Consider the following 20,205-nt stretch of genomic DNA (forward strand, 5'->3'; position numbering starts at 1 on the left):
TTGCCTAGTCTGAAAAAAATGGAGACAATCCACGTGCACCTCCTGAAGCTACGGATCAACTCAGATTTGTGAAATTATTCTGAAAATGGCAGCCATTTGTTGTTAAATGGGAGAGTGATTATTGTTACGAAGAAGGGGTGCCTAAGATAGGAAGCTTTCCCAACCTTACAAGGAATCCTGGTCCAGGAATCTGGAGGAGGCAAAAGTTCATAGTTAAACCTTCCCAGCATCGTGGAAGCTGCCTAAATCTGGTGGCTGTCCCTCTTGGGCTCTATAGAAGGACACTGGTCTAGGTTATGATATATGTGTGGGGTATCAGGTGCTGGCCAATGTGCTTGGAAGCAACTGCTGCTAGAAGACAGAATCAGCTTGTTTCTGCTGATTTCCATCTTATGCCCTGGCTGGAATGTTCCTGTTCACTGAAGTGCTCAGTACAAGCTATGAGCTATGGAGCATCTCTGGATCTGGTTCTGTGCTCTCATGGTGGTACATGCAAGTCTTTCCATTAGTAGCTATGAGAAGAATAAGAGAGTAATAATATTTTCATTAGATAAACTTGCTATGGACCTGAGGATGGCCTTGAATTTCTGACCCCCTGCCTCTACCTCACAAGTGCCGGGATTATAGGCATGTACCAACCACCACGCCTGTTTTTTGCAGTACTGGGAATTGAACCAGTGTTTCTTGCATGCTAAGTAAGCACTCTACCAAATCAGCTACCTCCCTAACCTGGGTCGGGTTGAGTCAAGGCCTCCCAAGTGTTTCCATTCAACATGAAGTAGTCAAGAGGACCTACATACACACCAAGTGGCTGACTTGGTCTCCCAGATGTCATGGATATTTCAAATGTGGTTTGTTACTGAGTTCTATCTCTCATCCCAAACCTTCTCTTCCTTATTTTAACAAATAATGCTGACAAATACCTATTTTTTAAAACCCAAACCTAGCTGCATCCTTAACTTCACCCTTCATTCCTAATCTGCCAATCATTCTTCCACTGATCCCAGCAGATCTGTGGCCCTCACAGGGCCCTGCTTGCATCTGTCCGCTCATCTCTCAGTGTGCTCCCTGAGCCCCCACGGCCATTCTCTCCCAGGCCATGCTTACTGGGTTGCAATACTGTCTTTTAGGGGATGCTGTCTATGGAGGCTTGACTTGCCATTTCTATAGATATTAACAATGACAATGGCAAACATTGATGTGGGCTGTTAGTATGGCAGGCACCACCATCAAGGATCTACAAAGTGGAATTTTCTGGTTTCTTTGGAAGCTCAGTTGTGTCCTGTGACTATGTGTGAGATGTAGGAACTTTTTCACCTGTGGAAAACAGCCCCCATGAGAGAATGTATGATGGTGGTCAGCTAAAACCTCTCTCCTGCCAGGGGTGTGGTTTTCTGAGATGCAAAACATCCTCATGTGGACTTTGAGAAGGGTTAAATAGAAGCCTACAGGCAATGAAAATGTTTTTTGCTTCTCTACGCTTTTGCGTTGCTACTCTTTTCAACGGTTTACATCCCTCACTGGTCTTCTCGGAGAGAATTGCTCCAGAGAACTTCTCTGGCTGCTTTGGCAGAGTCTTTCATCTTTGGTAGGCTTTTGCCACTTGGGCAGAGTCTAGCCGTTTCTCTGCATTTGCTGATGTGTGTTGGGGCTGCTGCTTAGGTGTTTGACGAGACTGCTGGTTTCCTGAGGACTGAATTTGGTAATCCCCCAAAGAACCTATGACCCTAAATAGTAGGAACTAGATAAAAGAGGTCTACAGCTCCTTTCCTTACTAATCTCCTACCTAAGGTTGGGGCATGGGAAGGGAGGTGGAGGAATTTAAGAACCTTAAGTTTGAAAAATCCAGGCCTATAAACCTAAACTCACTCAGCATTTCTCCGTTTGCAAATAGAAGAGACCAGGACATGGAATATTTGCTCACTGTCACACAGTGTCCTTGGTAGTGTCTATGGGAGTGAGAAAGATAATGGAGCAAAGATGTGTCAAACCATGACACAGTTGTAATGAAATGACTCTCAGATCTACCCATACCAGAAGCCAAGTGGGGGCCTTTGTACTTCTACATGGACTAGGCCTCCTTGGAGAAGGGGTCAGGTAGCTCCTTTACTAGAGGAAGTAACTGGAGAAAGACTACAAGATGCTCATGGCAGCAAGAGAGCAATGGCAGTGCTGGAGGGGAGCGTGACCATGTGCCCACCAACTAGCGTACCCTGTGCAGCACCTAGCAGCTGGCATAAGAAGTCAGATACCCTAACACATAAGTGTTTAAAACAACAGACATTACCTCACAGTTTCTATTAGTCAAGAATCTGGGGATTTCTTTTGTGGATGCCTCTAACTCAAACTTGTTGATGAAAAACATGCTGACATATATTGTAACATGATGTGACACATGTTACAACAACCAAAAGGAGGTCATTAAGGACAGTTGCAGCAGGTGACAATAAACAAAACGAAACAAAACAAAAAAAAATACTGCACTTCCAGAGAGTGCTGGCTCAATTCTGATTACAGCGCCAGCGCCAATGCAAAACACAGCTACCAAAGGGAATACGGGGTAGATTATTCTTAGCCAAATATGAATTGCCATTGTTTAGGAACTCAGATTCAGGCTGCCTCCTATCTGCTAGGAGCTGTTATACCTAAAGTTAAAATAATCAAGACTGTTCTATGTCCTAAGGAAGTAAAGGTAGCAGATGAAGGAAGCAGGCCTCCTAACCAACCAAAAGTCTTAGTGTGCCAGAGGGTTTCCAGAACTTTCCAGGCCTCATGGTAGTGTGTATAGCATCTAGACTCTGAGTTCACCAAGTCACTCTTACAAATTAGAGTTTGTGTGGCTGATAGGAAAGGTTAGGACCCATACTATGGGTTGCACACCCACATTTACAATGCAGAAGGAAGTCAGGATTGTGCTGTGATGGGAAATACAGCCAGCTCTAACATACTGACCAAGAAGAATCTGTTATAGCTTAACATTTCCCCTATCAGAACAGCATCGTAATCCAACTGATTGATTAAATCCAGCTAATATTCTTTTCTGTTTGTGTTTTTTTTTTCTTCTTCTTTCTTTTTGTTTTTGTGCGGGGGGGCGGGGCGGGTGTAGAGAAAAAAAAAAGTTTATTGTTTTGGTTCTAGGAGTTTGTGCCTAAAATAGAGGCATTCTAGGAGGCTGAAGAGATGGCTCAGTGATTAAGAACAATTGATGAGGGCCTGGGTTCCATTCCCAGCACCCACGTGGTGGCTCACAACTGCCTGTAACTCCAGTTCTGGTGGATCCAACACCCGTGCTTCCTTTAAGGGCACACTTCAGGCACATGGTGCACAGACATGCAGGCAAGCATCCATACACATGAGATTAAAAAGCAAATCTTTTGCTCAGGTGGAGGCAGCACATTTGTTTAATCCCAGCACTTGGGAGGCAGAAGCAGGCAGATCTCTATGAGTTTGGGCCAGCCTGGTCTACTGAGCTAGTTCCAGGACAGACAGGCCTACACAAAGAAACCTCGTCTGGAAAAACCAAGGGCGGGGGGGGGGAGGGAAATAGCTTTTAAAAATAAGATCTAAATGTGTAAATGCTTAAATATGTTATAAGAGACTTGGTAGAGCTCTTGGGGGACTTTTGAATTAAGCCAACAGGATCCTTTCCACTTGTATGTGCTGTCTTTTTAAACTGACGACATCATCTGGCTCTAGTTCTCATTCTTTTAGTTGGTTACCTACTGGGAGCTCATTGTGGAAAGCCTCTGTAACCAATTTCGAATTGCTGTTATTATTTTAAAGGTTATTTATTTATGTATTTTATGTATAAGAGTGCTCTATCTGCATATATATATATGCATATATGTATATATAAGTATATATATGTGCATGCCAGAAGAGGACATCGGATCCCATTATAGTTGCTTTATCAGCCACCTTATGGTTGATGAGAATCAAACTCAGTACTTTTAACTGCTGAGTCATTTCTCCGTCCCGTAGGTATTATTTTAAAACTCTCTTCTAATATAGAGAAATGTTTCCCATTGGGCCATGGTCCAGTTTTTTGTCCTATTGTCCTTTCTATTTCTTTGATAAACACTATGACCAAAAGCAACTTCAGGCAGAAAAGGGTTTATTTCATCTTACACTTACAGGTTACAACCAGGGAGGTCAGGGCAGGTACTGAAACAGAAACCACAGAGGAATTCTGCTTACTGGCTGGCTCTCTGGCTTCTGCTATGCTAGTTTTCTTATACTACCTGCCTTGGGATGGTACCACCCACAGTGGGCTGGGCCCTCCTACATCCATTAGCACTCAAGAAAATATCCCATAGACCTAGCCACAGACCATTCTGATCCATGCAATTTCTTCATTTGATGTTCCCTCCTCCAGGTGTTTGTTAGCTCATGTCAAGTTGACAATAAAAACTAACCAGTATACCCATTAATTATTTTACAAGGAAACAATTGATGTTTTCCAAAAGAAGTAAATGTTAAATTTATAATTAATCGGAATTCTTTTTGGATGAGTGCTTTAATTAATTTTAGCAACCGATTTTTTCTTTTCTTTCATCCTTCTATTAATTTTTTTTTAAATCCTTACCACAGTTCTCCCTCCCTTGTCTCCTCCCAGTCTCTCCCCACAGCCCATCCACTCCTGTTCCATCTGTTCAGAAAAGAGCAGGCCTCCCATGCATATCAAGCATAGCATATCAAGGGCAACTGCTTTTTATGTTGCCATACGTTCACTTAACTACCAAACCAGAGGACTGAAGATCATTGTAGACACAATGGCAATGTTGCACAGTAGCCCAAATTTTACAAGAAAAAACTTAAACATTTTCCCAGTAAGATAAGTTCCATACTTACGTAATTTAGCAGAAATGTCCCAAGTAGGAACAATTATTTCTAACAAAATTTTCATACTTGTCAGGCTCTAGCCTTCTCTCAAGGGAAAATTTTAACCCATGAGAACACACACACATACATGCATGCACACGCGCACACACACACACACACACACACACACGCACACTCACCTCACACACATACTTATATCCTTATGCCAGAGGAATCTGGGCTAAAATCTAATTGCGAGGTTTTAATGGCCCATTCAATAAAGGCATAAAACACAAGATTTTTGTTTTTTGTGCAAGTTTTTTTTGTTTTTGTTTTTGTTTTTTTGTAAATGTAAAGGCTTATTGCTATAAGTAGAAAATTATGTTTTAGTTTTATATCTGTGTTTAATTTTGATCTTAGGGTTTTTAATGCTAACTTTAAAAAGTAATTAATTTTTTCTGTTGATATGTCTTTGTGAACATATGCCATGAGTATTCAGATGCCCAAAGAGGCCACAAAAAGGCACGGGGTCCTGTGGAGCTGGAGTTGCAGAAAGTTCTGAGGCACTCAACATGTGCTGGGAAACAAATTTGGGTTCTCTGGAAGAACAGGAAGTACTCTTAACCACTGAGTCATCTCTCCAACCGCAATAATTTTAATAACCCTTAATTATAATGAAGTTAATAATTTACATATCTTAAGTTTTATCTTTCACAAACTTTCTTATGACATACTTTAACCTTTTAGTTTTGTCTGAATCTTTCCTTTTCCATTTTGGAAAAAAATATCCTTAACTCTAGGACAAAATCTTATTATTACCTACAAAGTCTTTTCTCATCTAGAAGCATTTTTTTCTTTAAACCTTTTTTTTAAAACCAAAATAATATCCTACACCTATAACTTTCTATATCACTTTTCATTATCTTATTTTTCCTTAAAAATCTCTGAATTTATAAAAAATATTTTCTTAGGACAATAAAATAACTTTATATTTTAATAAAACACCCAAAGGCTCAATTTGAAACATATAAGATGTGGGTATTTTATCTTAAATATCTAGTGATGTTGACACAGGCAAATAAGTTATCAGCTCTCGAACACTTTTTTTTTAACTAACAAATTTTAATTAACTAATTTGTTAGATTCGTTTAAGTCCCATCTTAGTCTCGTTTCTTGTTGCGATGATGATAATAGCATACGTGGTCAAAAGTCACTGAACGGGGCAAGACCTTATTCTGGCTCACAGTTCCAGGTATAGACCATCATGGCAGGGGAGTGAAGGTAGCAGGGGCTTGTAGCATCTTGTCACATCACATTCACAATCAGAGAGCAGGGAGGGCGAACCCTCAGCTCCCCTGCTCCCAGTCACGTCATGGTGCCACCCACAGTTGGCAGTTCTTCCCACCTTAATTAATACAATCAGTAATTCTCCCTGAGCATGTCCGTAGGCTCATCTCCCAGGTGGTTCTAGAATCTACCAAGTTGATGATATAAGTCATCACAAGTCCTATAAATTAAAAGGCATGTGGACCGAACTTACAGGACTGCTTACATATGAGCCATTTTGAATTGAACCTTTTTCAGGGAGATTTTTATGATGTAAGCATACTATATAAAATGTATCTAAAAACTTGGCATGCAAAAAACGTTCATGCTGATGGACCAAGATAATATAACCTAAATATCAGGATCATCTTTCCCTCCAGGCTTAATCAAGTGTTTTTAATTTAAATTTTGTATTATGTGCATATGGGTGTTGCACTGGCTAGTTTTATGTCAACTGGACACAAGCTAGAGTCATCAGAGAGGAGGGAGCCTCCGCTGAGGAAATCCTTCATAAGATCTGACTGTAGACAATCCTACTCTCTTAACTAGTGATTTATGGAAGGGGGCCCAGCTCACGGGTGGTGCCATGCTTGGGCTAGTGGTCCAGGATTCTATCAGAAATCCATAATGAGCAAGCCAGTAAACAGCACCCCTACATGGCTTCTGTTTCAGTTCCTGCCTCCATGTTCTTGCCTTGTTTGAGTCCCTGCCCTGACTTCCCTCAGGTAATGGACTGTTGCCCTGAAGTGTGAGCGAAATAAACCCTTTCCTCCCCAACTTGCTTTTGGTCATGTTGTTTCACTACAGCAATAGTATTCTTAACTAAGACAGGTGATTTGCATACATGTATCCCTGAGTACCATGTGTGTGCCTGGTACCCACAGAGGCCAGAGGAGGAACGCCTGATACCCTGGAACTGGTTACAGGGTATTGAGTGAGTGCTGGGCTCTCTGGAAGAGCAGCCACCGCTCTTAACCAATGAATCATTTCTCTAGTCCTTCCAGGACTGAACCATAAAAAGGCTACAACATTTTTCTCTTTTAAAAATTACATTTATTTATGTAACGAGTGCATGTGTTCATGCATATGCACATATTATGGTATATGTGTAGAGGTCAGAGGACAACCTAGAAGAGTCAGTTCTTGTCTTCTACCATGAGGGTCATGAGGCTCGGTTGAGCCTTTACTGGCTATGTAACTGAGCAGCCCCACAACTTTCCTCTTTGATCAGTGCTCTTCCCCAGGATCATTAGAGCAGAGAGGAGGAATGGAAGAGCCAAGATGAGATGAGACGCAACGAGATGAGAATAATTTTGGTTCCTCAGAATTCATTTTTAGTTCAGACACAGTCTCTAAAGTATTTAAGTTAATTTGCTATTCTTTAACAGCTCTCTTTAAAACATTTGATACAGTCCAAATTCATCTTTGTTCATTTGTATTGTTTTTGTGGGAGAAGGTCACTACATGTAGTCTTTGATGCCCTGGAACACAAAGCAATCCTTCTCTTGTCTCTGCCTCTCAAAATTCTTCAAAAATCAAAAATTTTATCTTTTTCCTAGATGCTCCTTAAGTAGGCTAACTTTTCATAGTGTTCAATTCTATTGCCCAGGATTCCTAGGTTAGTGCAAGTGTGTGTGGGCACATGCGCACACACACCCACACATAAGTGTGCACATATACACTCTCTGATAATGTTCCCCATTTTTAAAAAAATTATAAGCTAAATTATCATAATTTCCAGAAATAAAACCATCTGGAAAACCAAATGGCAATTTTTCTCCAAGTAGTTTTTTTCTTCCTTGAATTTTGGTTTCCTATTTTAATGTTTTTAATTTTTTTCCTGAAGATTGCAGCCTTCTGTTTTAGCTAAGATTCGTGTTTTGGATCAGATTTATTACTGCTTATGTAACTCCTGTAGGTGCCAGTGCAAGGCTGGTTTCTCCCACTGCACTTTGGGTTTATTCCGTACAGTTCTGGGAGTATGAAAGCTCAGGACACTGGGTAAGCAACTCTTCCTCGCGCAGGAAATGAGGCTTCTCTCGTGTAAGTATAGCATATGTTGTTTTGGGTTTCCCTATAAGGGCACTGCATGTCCTGAGGAGTTCGCCCTGACACCTTCACCTTACATGTACCTATCATCATCGTCATCATCGTCATCATCATCATCATCTTGTTTGTTTGTTTGCTTGTTTGTTTCAAGACACATTTTCTCTGTGTAGCCTTGATGTCCTGAATTCACTTTGTAGTCCAGGCTGGCCTTGAACTCACATCAATCCTCCTGCCTCTGTCTCCCTGAGTGCTGGGATTAAAGGTGTGCACCACCATGCCTGGTTCATCATCATTATTATCATCACCTTTATGATCCCTGATTTAGAATTTCTAAACTAAAAGAGGCATTTTCAATAAATATGAAAGGATGTACAAAAACCATGCAGTTAGATATTGTAGGTGCAGCATAAGAAAAGCCAAAAAAAAAAAAAAAAAAAAAAAGCAATGCTATCAAAGAAATGCCCTGCCCAAAATATACTGATGTAAACAAATGTTCTGAGGCATATACCAGTTGTCAACAACCAGCCCTGAGAGGCATTCACATGACGAGGTAACAGGGATGCTTGGGTACACACTCACGCTGGGTGACTGTGGATGTATTTTGGAGCTCCACATTGGGTGCCCAAACTGTCAATAGAGAACACAGGTCTCATATTACAGGGAGTAGGGAACAATATCATAGGTACAAAGCAGCATATAAGAAAGGCCAGGAGGAACCCAAAAGAGTAGGGGTTAAGTCCTAGCACCCCCTTATCAAATACATGTTCATTCACGAGAGGCACTAATTGTAAAAATTTAATGCTTTTGAAAACTTGTTTCAGATGCAGGGCGGTGGTGGCGCACACCTTTAATCCCAGTACTTGGGAGGTTTGAGGCCAGGCTGGTCTACAGAATGAGTTCCAGGATGGCCAGAGCTACACAGAGAAACCCTGTCTCAAAACAACAACAATTTGTCTCGGTAGGCCTGGGCTGTGGTAGTTCCTTTCCTTTCCTTTTCATGGTGCTGAGATCAAACACAGGATCTTGTGCACTCTAGGCAACCACCCTACTACCAAGCTGCACCTAAGGCCCTGGCTCCAGTTGCTCACTCTGTCACCTGGTTCACTGTCATGTAAACAGCTGCTACCACATTCTCCCACTGCTATTGGACTGGGCCATTTCAGCATGCCTTCCCCACAGGATGGACTGAGACCTCTCTGAAACTGTGAGTCAAAATACAGCTCTCCCTTCTGAAGTTGTTTCTGTCATGTATTTTACTCACGCTGATACAAAAATAAATAACAAACTTTCTCAGTCTCTGTGAAGTCTTGGGTTCAATTCCTAGCACCACAAAAACAAAACAACAGCTCCTAGCACACTCTCAAGGGCTAAGGACAGTACATTTAAAAAGTTGTGCTTGTGCGCACGTCGTCAAGGTCAGAGGACAGCTTGCAGGAGTTGGTTCCCTCCTCCCATCCATGTGGGTTACAGTGATCAAAATCATGTCCCCTTACCCTCGAGTGACCTCACTGTCCCTAGGTAGTACATTTTAAAATACTTTGTGTGTATGGGTATGTACTTGACTATATTACACGTATCGTGTGTGTGTAGGAGCTTGTGAGAGTCAAAAGAGCCATTAAGTCCCCTGGAACTGAAGTTACAGGCAGTTGTGAGTGAGCATGTAGGTGCTGGGAACCAAATCCAGGTCTTCTTCAAGAGCAATACATGCTCTTAATCATGAGCCATCTCTCCAGGCCCTAAGAAATACATTTTATGGACAATGGAGGGAAGGATTATTCATGGACTAAGATGGGGAGTTTCCAGATGGACTGCAATTTTCCAGGAATAGGATTTGCCCCCCTCTTCTGTTCCTTATATGTGGTTTTTAGATGTCTCACAGCATCAGATGTATGATGGGAGTGGTCGAAATCACAGTGCTAATAATATGGAAATGCCTTTATAACAAAGCAAAGTACAGGAAGAGCTTGTCTATTGACCACATTGGTCTCTGCAAAGTTTTGTTTTGTTTTCACTAAGCAGTCACATGACGCCCTGATGTAATGTGCTCTGCTGTTGCTCTGGTTAGATTGTGCTATCTTGGCTGTCTCACTTCACAGCGGTGGTTCTCAACCTTCCTAATGCTGGGACCCTTTAACATAGTTCTTCATGTTATGGACCCCCAACTATGAAACTATTTTCATATAACTGTAATTTTGCTACTGGTATGAACTGTGATGTAAATATCTGTGTTTTCTGATGGTCTTAGGTGACCCCTGTGAGAAGGGTTGTCAACCCTGGGGTTGAGACTGCTGCTCCAGAGCCTTCCACCCTTCAGATTTAAAGGTTGTAGGTCAGACATGTGGCCCTCAGGACTTCTTTCTGCTGACGTTAAGGCAGCTGACTTTGCTTGCTTTGAGAGTAGAACTCTGGTTATCTCGTCTAGAACAGCCGGAAGCATAGATGGAGGTTTTCAAGTTTGGATGAACTTAAAAACTTAGCAGAATCATTATTTTAGTGTGGAAATGTTCAGCCTCCGAAGGCACCGACTTTACAAGGTGTGCTGGTTAGTTTTCGGTCAATCTGACACAAACTAGAGTCATCTGGGAAGAGTGTATCAGTTGAGAAAAGGCCAGTTAAACAAAACTGTTAACAAGTAAACCTCCAAGGGGGACTTCCAGGCAGAAGTCATATTTAACCATATTAAATATTTAATCATATTACATCATATTACTTATCTGATAATTGGCTTTTATAGCCCCCTTTGATGAGCTTTCTCTAGGGTTACAGGTCAGAGTAGCTGGCCATCTTTGTTTCCGGCGAACACTTAAGAATCACAATAGTGGGAGCAACGGGGCTGGGATACCCTTCCACTTAGAGTAGAGCTGATCAGAGGGTGAGCCTTCAAGCTGTTTTGTTTTTTATCTATTTTTTTTTTATATATATATGAGTGCATATATTCCTGCAGGCCAGAAGAGGCATCAGATCCAATTATAGATGGTTATGAGCCATTATGTAATTGCTGGGAATTGAACTCAGGACCTTTGGAAAAATAGTCAGTGCTCTTTACTACTGAGCAACCTCACCAAGTCCCTCAAGTTTTTAATAGGGCCGTTTCTCTCAGCACTACCAAAGTAGAGTCCTTATGTCTCTGGAGCTGGTAAGATTTTCATAAAAACAACTCTAAAGCATTTCATAAGGACTAAATTTTAAGGAATCGGGAGCTTTTCATATGCAGAAAAAGAACATGGGTTTCAGTGAGGCCTGAATTCTCCGAAATAACTGGGCCAGGGTGTTTTTAAGTCTATGATTTTTGATATGTCTAACATTCTTGATATGTTATCACATATTACACAAAGGTGATTGGTGATCCTCAGTATAGAAGACATCTGTTGGAGTATTTTGCTGTAAAGGGCTATTACTACTTTGTAAGGGGAAAAAAAAAAAGATCTCTTTAAATGTCTGGTAGGAGACAGGTGCAGTGGCTCATGCCTGTAATCCCAGCACTCTGGGAGGCAGAGGCAGGCTATTGCTGTAAATTGGAGGCCTGCCTGGTCTACATTAGTCCAGAACAGCCAAGGTACGCAGAAAAACCCTGTCTCAAAAAAAAAAAAAGTCAGGTAGGATGACACGTCTGTAGTTCCAGCAATTGGGAGGCCAAGGCAGAAGGACAATGAAGCCCTCAGAGTCTTCTTTTGCCTTTCAAATCCAAAGGGAAAGCTTTGGTCCATACCATAAGGTGTCAGTAATTAGGAGGTAAGTACAGCTTTGTGTTGGTGGCGTGTGGGTGTAGTCCATCTGCCAATCCTTACCCAGAGAGGCACCTATTTGGACTGGAGTCAAGTCCTCCCACAGTGTTATTGGGTTGGCAAATGAAATAGGTTGTCATTTGAACAATTCAAGAAAGTCCCTTGCCAAATAGGACACTCATGGCATCTCTCCCCAAACAAGAGTTATAATCTTTTTTAAAAATATTTTTGTCTGTTTGCATCTATCTATGTACATGTGTATGCAGATGCCTGAAGATCCCCAAGCTAAAATTACAGGCTGTTTTGAGCTTGTTTTTGTGTGCTTGTTGTGTCTGTCACTTTTTTTTTTTTTTTAGTTTTTAATGAGAGAAAAAAATATATATATACCTAAAAGTGAAGCTTCTGGAAAAACCATTTGCTTTTCTCTGTCTTTTATCGTTCCTCAGATTTGACCTTGGCCTCCCGCCTGGCCTTACATTTCAGAGCTGAGTCTCTAAAGATATCCTTGTTGACAAGTTTTGTCCAAGGGGATGTCCACAGAGTACCTTGTGGGCATGAGGTGATTGTGTGTGTGTGTGTATTTATATATATATATATAAATACACACACACACACAATATATTGTATATTGTGAAAGTATTATAAACTTTCACAAAGGACTTGATCTTTGATCTCTTGGCGATTTTTTCTTGCCCATGGCAGCTGTCACTTTTCAGGGACAGCGGTCAATTCCAGCCACCAGGAATAAGGGCAGTCTGAGGTGCCATCATCAATATTCTTCACGATGACAGCTTTGTGTCCGGAGTAGCGTTGGGCCAGGCCCAGAACCACTTTCCCAGGTTTCATGAACTCGCCCATTTCGACAGCAGGCAGCCGGCACCCAGCAGAAAGGCGTGTCTGTTACTTTTTATAAAGCTTCTACTGTTACTAAACCATTCTTACTCTAACAGCTCATCTCTTAGATCATGTTTGTTGTTTCTACACACGAGTGAGCTAATCCATTTTCCTGGGCAGGTATGAGGGCAGATTTCAGATCTGACAGATTCTAACTGGGAGTTAGGCCACAAGAGAACCTGACATCTGGTTAGGCATCCTTCCGTTAGTACTGCTGGTCTTTTACTTCTAAGATCCTTTGTATTTGATGAGGGGTCTGAACCTGGAGAGGGTGTCCCATAGTCAACTTAGAGCCTTTTCAACTAGAAGTGGAGGGATGCTACAGCCTGGAGGCAGCTAAAACAAATGCCTAGTTGCTTTGAGAAACAAGCCACAGTCTATTGTGGTTTTGGGGGTCAGTATTCTTAAAGTAATCCATTGCCTCTTAGCAACTAAGGTGAATGATGTTTTACATTAGGGAGGCTCAGCAGATAAGGTTTGCAGGCTCACAGATGGAGAGCAACTGGTCTCAGGATGAATTGTATCTTATTACCATCTCTGATTTAGATGAGCATGTGGATTTGGATTTTGGAACTGGTGCTGGAAACAGACTTTTGGAGCTATTAGATTATTTTTTAGATTAAAAACAACAAAAACCAACCCATAAATCTTGGAGGCTGGGGCAGAATGCTGTGGCCTGAATGTACTCTCTCCCAATTCATTGGTTTAAACTTATTCAACAATGGGATATTAGGTATGGGGCTTTTTATTACAGAGAACAGCCTGTTTCTGACACCAATCTGCTGATTACTTGATCCTGGACATCCCAGCCTCCAGAAATGTTGAGAGTAAATTTCTATTCTCTACAGAACAGCCAGTTTCACAAAATGTTTTGCATGTGTGTGCACATGCAGGTCTATATGCATGTGTTCATTTGCTGGCCAAAGAATAACCCTGGGTGTCATCCTTAGGTACAGAATCTTCCTCCTTCAAAACCTGGAGCTCACCAACAGCTAGACTGCCTGGCTACTGAATGCCAGTTCTCCTTGTCTCTGTCTCCCCAGTGCTGGGATTACAAGTATGTGCCAATACAGCCCACATTTTTTACTTGGGTTCTGGTAAAGAAATGCTGGTCCTCATACTTGGAAGGCAAGAACTTTATCAGCTGAGTCATGACACGCTCTTTTACTGCAGCAAGGACTAAGACAGATATCCACATGCATTGGTCAGCTTTCCATCATTATAATGAATACCCGAGATAATTAACTTAGAAAAATAAAAACGGTATTTTGCCTTACAGTGCTGAAGGCATGTTTCAGTCCATGACTGATTAGCTACATTGCCTTGCATCTATGGAAGGCAGAACAGTTAAGACAGAAATTCAAGGTGGAAACAAAACTGCTCATCTCAGTAGCCAGGAAGCAAAAAGAACAATGGGTGATGGCACCCATTCCTTCCAAGGGCACACTTCCAGTATTCCAAGCGCCTTCCATTCGGTCCTACTTCCTAAAGGTCCCAGTGCAGCTGTCTTAACACACAGATTTTAGGAGGTTACTCAACATCTGTGTCACAGCAACTTAAGATATTCATGACTATACGGGGTGCACAGGTTTAAGCCTATAGTCCCTGCTACTGGGAAGATTGAGTCAGGATGATTTGAGCCAAGAAGTCTGAGGCTAGCTTATGTAAGAACAGACCTTGTCTTCAAATGGCTTGTCTCATATAGCAAACGGAGTCTAGTGAAGTTTTGCTATTTAACCAAAAAAGACACCAGACTATCAATTAAGTTTATCATTTTAATTGACTTTAATGATTATTGCTCATCTGCAAGGATTAATATTGCATTCATTAAAAATCATTCAATACAAAATGAGTATTTTCCTCCCAAGTTGGTCTCCACATGTTCCCTCTGATGCCAGACATTTTCCAGTACCCTTTGTTACATGGCTTGGCAGAGACTAGCCCTTACCTATTATTCCTATGGACACAGTAATAGACACAGGACCAGAGGGCAAATCAGAGGGCAGCAGAACCTGGGCCCTTTCCCTCTAGCAGAGCTGACCAGATGGATATACTGTTGTTGGCCAAGATCTACTCAAAATGATGTTCTGTCTGGCTGGTTAAGTGCCCTAGGAAAGGGGTCTTCAAATGTTAGCATCTATAGAGAAGAAAGCATGATCGTGTTGGCAAGGAACAGGAAGGGACTGGGTAGGGAGAGGAAAGAAGGGTTTTGGCAATATAATTGTTCCCTGCTAGGAAGGTGCAGGGTAAAAGCTTTCCTTTCTTCTATTTCTGTTTTTAATGCCTGTTTTTCTGATCAGTGGAAAGAGAGAAGTAAACATTTCTAGTACCTAGCATTAACGCATAACCCATCTTTGAAGGATCACAAGCTAGAACACGTTGAGGACTTAAAATCCTGGATAATTATATACTTAAAGCTTGTGAGCATGAAGCTCATTTGACCATGCAGAGGTGCTGGCAAGCAGGGTGCCTGGCCTGGGAATGACTCTCTGATCTTTACAGGGCCTCTTGGAATTCTCTTAGAGCATGAATTAGGATGTACTCTCTCCACCAACTCTTCTTTAAGATCTCAGTTTATAATTTTTATTTTTGTGGCAAGTGTCAATCAAAAGTGGTACCATGTCTATAAAACTAACACCAGACAAGGCCTACCGTTCTGAACAGGTCATATATAGTTAAATATAGTTACATATTTGTTTCACCTTGGCCCATTTGTCATTCTTTGTTCCATCTACACAGACTTCCCTTCAAATAGTTTGGGTTGCAGAAGCACAGCTGCCCACAAGTTTGCTCTTAAAGGATAAACCCTAAAGACAGGGTTCAGTGTTTTATACTGAGTAATGGCTCAAGAAATTGGCCGTCAGCATAAGCTGCATGAGGCAGAGCTGAGAAATTCTGCTTATGGCTCCAGTTCACTGATGCTATAAACTATGGGCTGGAAACATCAGAGTCTGAGACTAGGATTTTTCTAGCCTCAACTCTTCACGCTTTGCTTCAAAGGTTCAAAAGATATATTGGTAACTAAACACCTGAGCTGATCCTCAGGGTTAACACTAAAATTTTTCCTTAATTAAAAGAAATGTAACAGAAATAAATGCTACGGGACAAAATTCAACTTGATAGAATGCAGTTTAGTTAAAGCTAGAACAATGAGAGAGACTGGTGGAAGGGCTGAACTACAAATCCAAGTGAACCTACTGAGCTTAACAAGCAACACATCTCTGCGCCAGACATGCCACCTTACACAGGAAACAGGGCTTACTTAGCGTTTCTAAGGGAGGTTGACATGCACCACCTACATCTAACCTACCTGGGTGGGAAGTAGCATCCTGGCTCACCTGAAGAAGGGAAAGAGCACTAGTTCCAGCAGCTAGGAAACAGGCTCTTTTAAGGCAATTTATACACTGTAAATTATTCCACATAGAAGATATCTTAGCATTTTCTGTTAATAAGGTGACTAAATACGACCAAAGTCCCCAGAAATGGTTAAAGAAGCAATTTTCGGGGCCACAGAGTTAAACCCTTCTTTAGTGACTAGGGTGAGAATCCTTCAACCTCAATTTCACTTAAAGAGCCATGAGCAAGTTCCTGTGTGCTCTGCAAAACTCAAAATGATGAGATGAGAAAACAAAAATGAAATTATAGAAAAAAATTCAAAGGAAAGTCATAAGAAGAAAATAAAAGTTATCTTAAAAAATACTCTATTAGAGTTGCGTGGTTCATGTAGACTGGTCACTGTAAAACGCCCATTAGTATCTGAAAAGAGAGAGATGGACTAGTTAACACGTTTTCTATATCAGAGTCAGGAGATCAGCACAGCATCTTCTCCAAACTTCCTCCTAGCCTAGACTAGGGGGATTCTTCTGTGGGTTCCTCCTGGGGTGAGGCTTACCTTCTAAAACCTTAAAATACTCTTAGTTCTTTACATTTATTGGTGGATATATATTTTCCCTTACTACTTTGTCAATCTGGTTTTCTGCAGAGCTGGGGACTAAAGCTCACTATACTAGCCAAACACTCCAATACTGATCAACCTAATCATTGTCCTGGTAATCTGCAGCGTGGGCCTTATACTCTTTCTTTAGTAGTAGCAGGCATGACACTCATCATTACTGAAGAAACCTGACTAGGCTGGCTGGTCTAACACTGGGGAAAAGAACTTCATTGCTTTCTTCCCAGATACCTGTAATAATTAGGTTTGAATGGCCCATTTTTGTTGAGTCCCAGATACTTTGCTTGGTCATCTGTCAGCTCTGTCAGGTGGGCATCAAATGACGGCAGGTGCAAGCTGGCAACATATTCATCTAGGAAGAGGAAAAAAGTGGCAGGAGAGAGCAATAGACTTCTTGTCAGATATGCCGTTAGGGTACATTTTATTTTCATTTTTAAAACTGTTTAGGAAGAGAATAGGAATGGAATCCACAACTTGAAATATTTGCTTAATTAAGAAAGCTTTCAAAGCTGCATTTCTGGAAAATTACTTATTTTAAGCACCTACAAAGGACAAGCAGAGGGCCATCTACCAGCTTGGTGAATGGGTGTCTTGAACTTCCTGTCAGAAGTGGTTACCAAGGGAATGAGGGAGCGGGATATAGCTGGGCTACAGAGTTAATAAAATGTAACTAATAATAAAAATAAAAATAAATAAAATTAAAAAAAAAAAAAAGAAGTGGTTACCAAGTCATATATTACCCCTAGTTTCTTGTGGCAACTTCCTTAACTAGATTAAACTATCATCAAATCATGAATCACAAAAATGAGTCCAGTAGGCTCAAAAGAGCCTCCCATCATTGACACTTATTTAGGATAGGCTCCCTAAAGCCACAAGTCTTAGGCTCATGGGCTTCTAAGGCACATGTTTAGTACTGTTCCCTAATTTTTATGAATACAATTTCTTTAAAAAAAATCTACAGGGTAGAGACATTACTCAACAGTTAAAGGCACTGGGTGTTCTTTTAGAAGAACCGGGTAAGATTCCCAGCATCCATGCAGCAGCTCAAACCATCTGTAACTCCAATTCCAGGCTTTTTGATAACCTCTTCTAACAGGCTTCCTGTGGTCAGATATATATGTAAGCACAACACCTCAAAACATTAAAACAACAAAAAATATCCAAGAGCAGTGTGAGGTAAGCCATTTGAAGAAACCAACGCCAGAAAATTTCATATGTATGCATGTTTTTCTGCATGTATATATTTGGAACACATGTTTCCTGCTGAGCGTGGTGTTCATCGAGCCCAGAAAAGGACACAGGGTCCCTTGCCCAGTGCAAGATGGTTGTGATCCACCAAATGGGTGCTGAGACCTGAGCCTGGGTCCTCTGCCAAAACAGCAAGTGCTTTTAACCAAGAGCATCTCTCCAGTCTGCAAGTTGTTTTTTAGCGTAAAGCCAGGCATCTGGACTGGCTGTAAGTATGGGGTGGGCACAAAGGACAAAAGACAGTTTATGCCACACAAACAAAGTCTAAGTGGTACTAGGAGGTGCAGAAGGTTGGTTTGGAGGGATTTGTCAATAACAGAGGATGGATAATACAACTTGTTTCTGTTTCTCACACTTTGGTCTAGGCTGTACTTAGTTACACTGTGAAGTCTGCTTAGTTTTGGAAGGAACTTGGGAATAAGAGCATCTTATTTACCTCAGATTCTCACTACAATTCTGTAAAATACACAGTATTATTCTCACACAACTGCTCACAAAAACGGAGGCTCATGTGCTAATAGAATGTTGTCTGAGACCAGGCATCTACCAAGTACCAGAAGAGCAATCAGAACCCTGACTTGATACTAGTGCTTTTAAGAAAAGTCTTTTAGAAAACCATGTAGCTGACTAGGATCAAAGCAGGTTTCAGTCTTTCACTTACCCATTTTCTTAGGAAGCAAGTATACATCCTGCTTGTAGCGTCCCTCAGGTGCATTATAAAGTTCTATCAGTGCCAAAGCCTAAGGTGAGAAAGAGGGCAGGAGAGCAAAGCACTTCTTAGACAGGGACATAAAATAAACTAGGTTTAATGGCACTTTATGATAAGGATGACAGTGACTGGTCATCTGAGAGCATCCAGGACTCTGCCTTGAGACAAAGACTAGCTGACATAAGAGAGAGTGATGTTTTTGTTTAGTTTGTAACAAAAGAACAAACTAAATATAACTAAGCTGGAGCACTATAATTTCATCTGAGCAGAAAAATTCAGAGACACAATCACTAATACCTCTTTAAAGGAAAAAGTGTGAGCCTCAACAACTTAGGACGTGAAAAAGGTTAATAGGTCAGTCAGAATGTAAGCACACTCATCAGAGCCCTAGTCTGTACTGTTCCCAGTTCTACACATCTCAGGGTAGGGAAAGCAGGCATCTTGCCACATACCTGTGTTGTAGCTGTGATGGAAAGAACAAAGGTAGGAACTGTGGAGCAGCTCAAATTGAGTAAACGACCCTGAGAAGAGAAGAGAGAGATGGTTTGAAAAAGATGCCTTTCTTCCAGGTTCTAAAGGCACCCAAGTCAAGAAGGCACAGGAAAGGCTTTACACCTCTCTGTGCTTCACTTGAAGAAAAAGAATTATAGTTTAACATTGGGACTCCAGGATTTACCCTCTTTTCAAATCTGTGTGAAGGCTGAAACCAGTTACGGGCAGCAACAATGTATGTACTTAGCAAAAAGGAGGTTTTTCTTAGAGTGCTTCTCTTGTAGAGGATACACGACTGGGAAACCTCTTCTGTCCAAAGACAGAATTCATCGGAACACAGACCCTATCATTTCCGCTGCTTCCTCTTCCTCACTGTGGGTCTAGCACCCAACCAGTCTTTCGTATGTGTTACCTCTGCTAGAAGGACGACCCGTTTGCCATCAGGCCAGATGACATGGTCCACTTGAGAACGTACTCGCTCCCATGTTAGCTCTGGAGTGCGGAGACTGGTCTGGAAGGAAGAACAGATGGTTGTGGCTCTAGTGAAATGCAGAGAAAGGCCTAGCTATACTGGAGAGAAAGCTTACCACATCGATTTCCGTGTTGGAGTGGCCCATATTGCACACAATGCAACTATTTTTCATTCGGTCTAGATGCTCCCGTGTCACTACATTCTTATTTCCTAAAAGTAAAGAAGAGTGGCTGAAGAAAAAGAGGTGTAGGGCGCCTAGAGGTGCTGGAACCTGGAGGTTGTATGTCACCATTAAAGAACTGTTCACATTGTGAGAAAGATGTGTACAGCAAATGCTTAAGCTTAATCATTGGCTTTAAGACCAGTTAATAAGAAAAATCACCAGGGGAAAAAAAGCTCTTCCTTCTGGAAAACGCTGAAAGTTCTGAGAACTCAGTCTAAGTGTGACAATTCACACTAAGCACAGGTCTTACGCTATATCACTTTCGAGATTTAGCCTGACAGTTAGCACTGCTCT

At 41.4% G+C, this 20,205-nt stretch overlaps 1 protein-coding gene across 1 annotated transcript in view; it reads right to left on the minus strand.

Moving 5' to 3' along the window:
- Positions 1-14,576: 14,576 nt before the first annotated feature.
- Ahcyl1 (adenosylhomocysteinase like 1) overlaps positions 14,577-20,205 on the minus strand; it is a 32,923-nt gene continuing 27,294 nt past the window's right edge. Inside the window, exons 12-17 of the mRNA XM_055618110.1 lie at positions 19,804-19,898; positions 19,629-19,727; positions 19,177-19,245; positions 18,677-18,755; positions 16,999-17,119; positions 14,577-16,571 (exon numbers count right to left, since the gene is read on the minus strand). Of these exons, the coding sequence (XP_055474085.1) occupies positions 16,565-16,571; positions 16,999-17,119; positions 18,677-18,755; positions 19,177-19,245; positions 19,629-19,727; positions 19,804-19,898 (470 nt within the window). The 3' untranslated portion in view covers positions 14,577-16,564. The remainder of the gene's footprint in view (positions 16,572-16,998; positions 17,120-18,676; positions 18,756-19,176; positions 19,246-19,628; positions 19,728-19,803; positions 19,899-20,205) is intronic.

This window comes from Psammomys obesus, unplaced genomic scaffold (assembly GCF_907164565.1).
Source record: "Psammomys obesus unplaced genomic scaffold, mPsaObe1.curated_primary_1811, whole genome shotgun sequence".
Taxonomy (NCBI): Eukaryota; Metazoa; Chordata; class Mammalia; order Rodentia; family Muridae; genus Psammomys; species Psammomys obesus.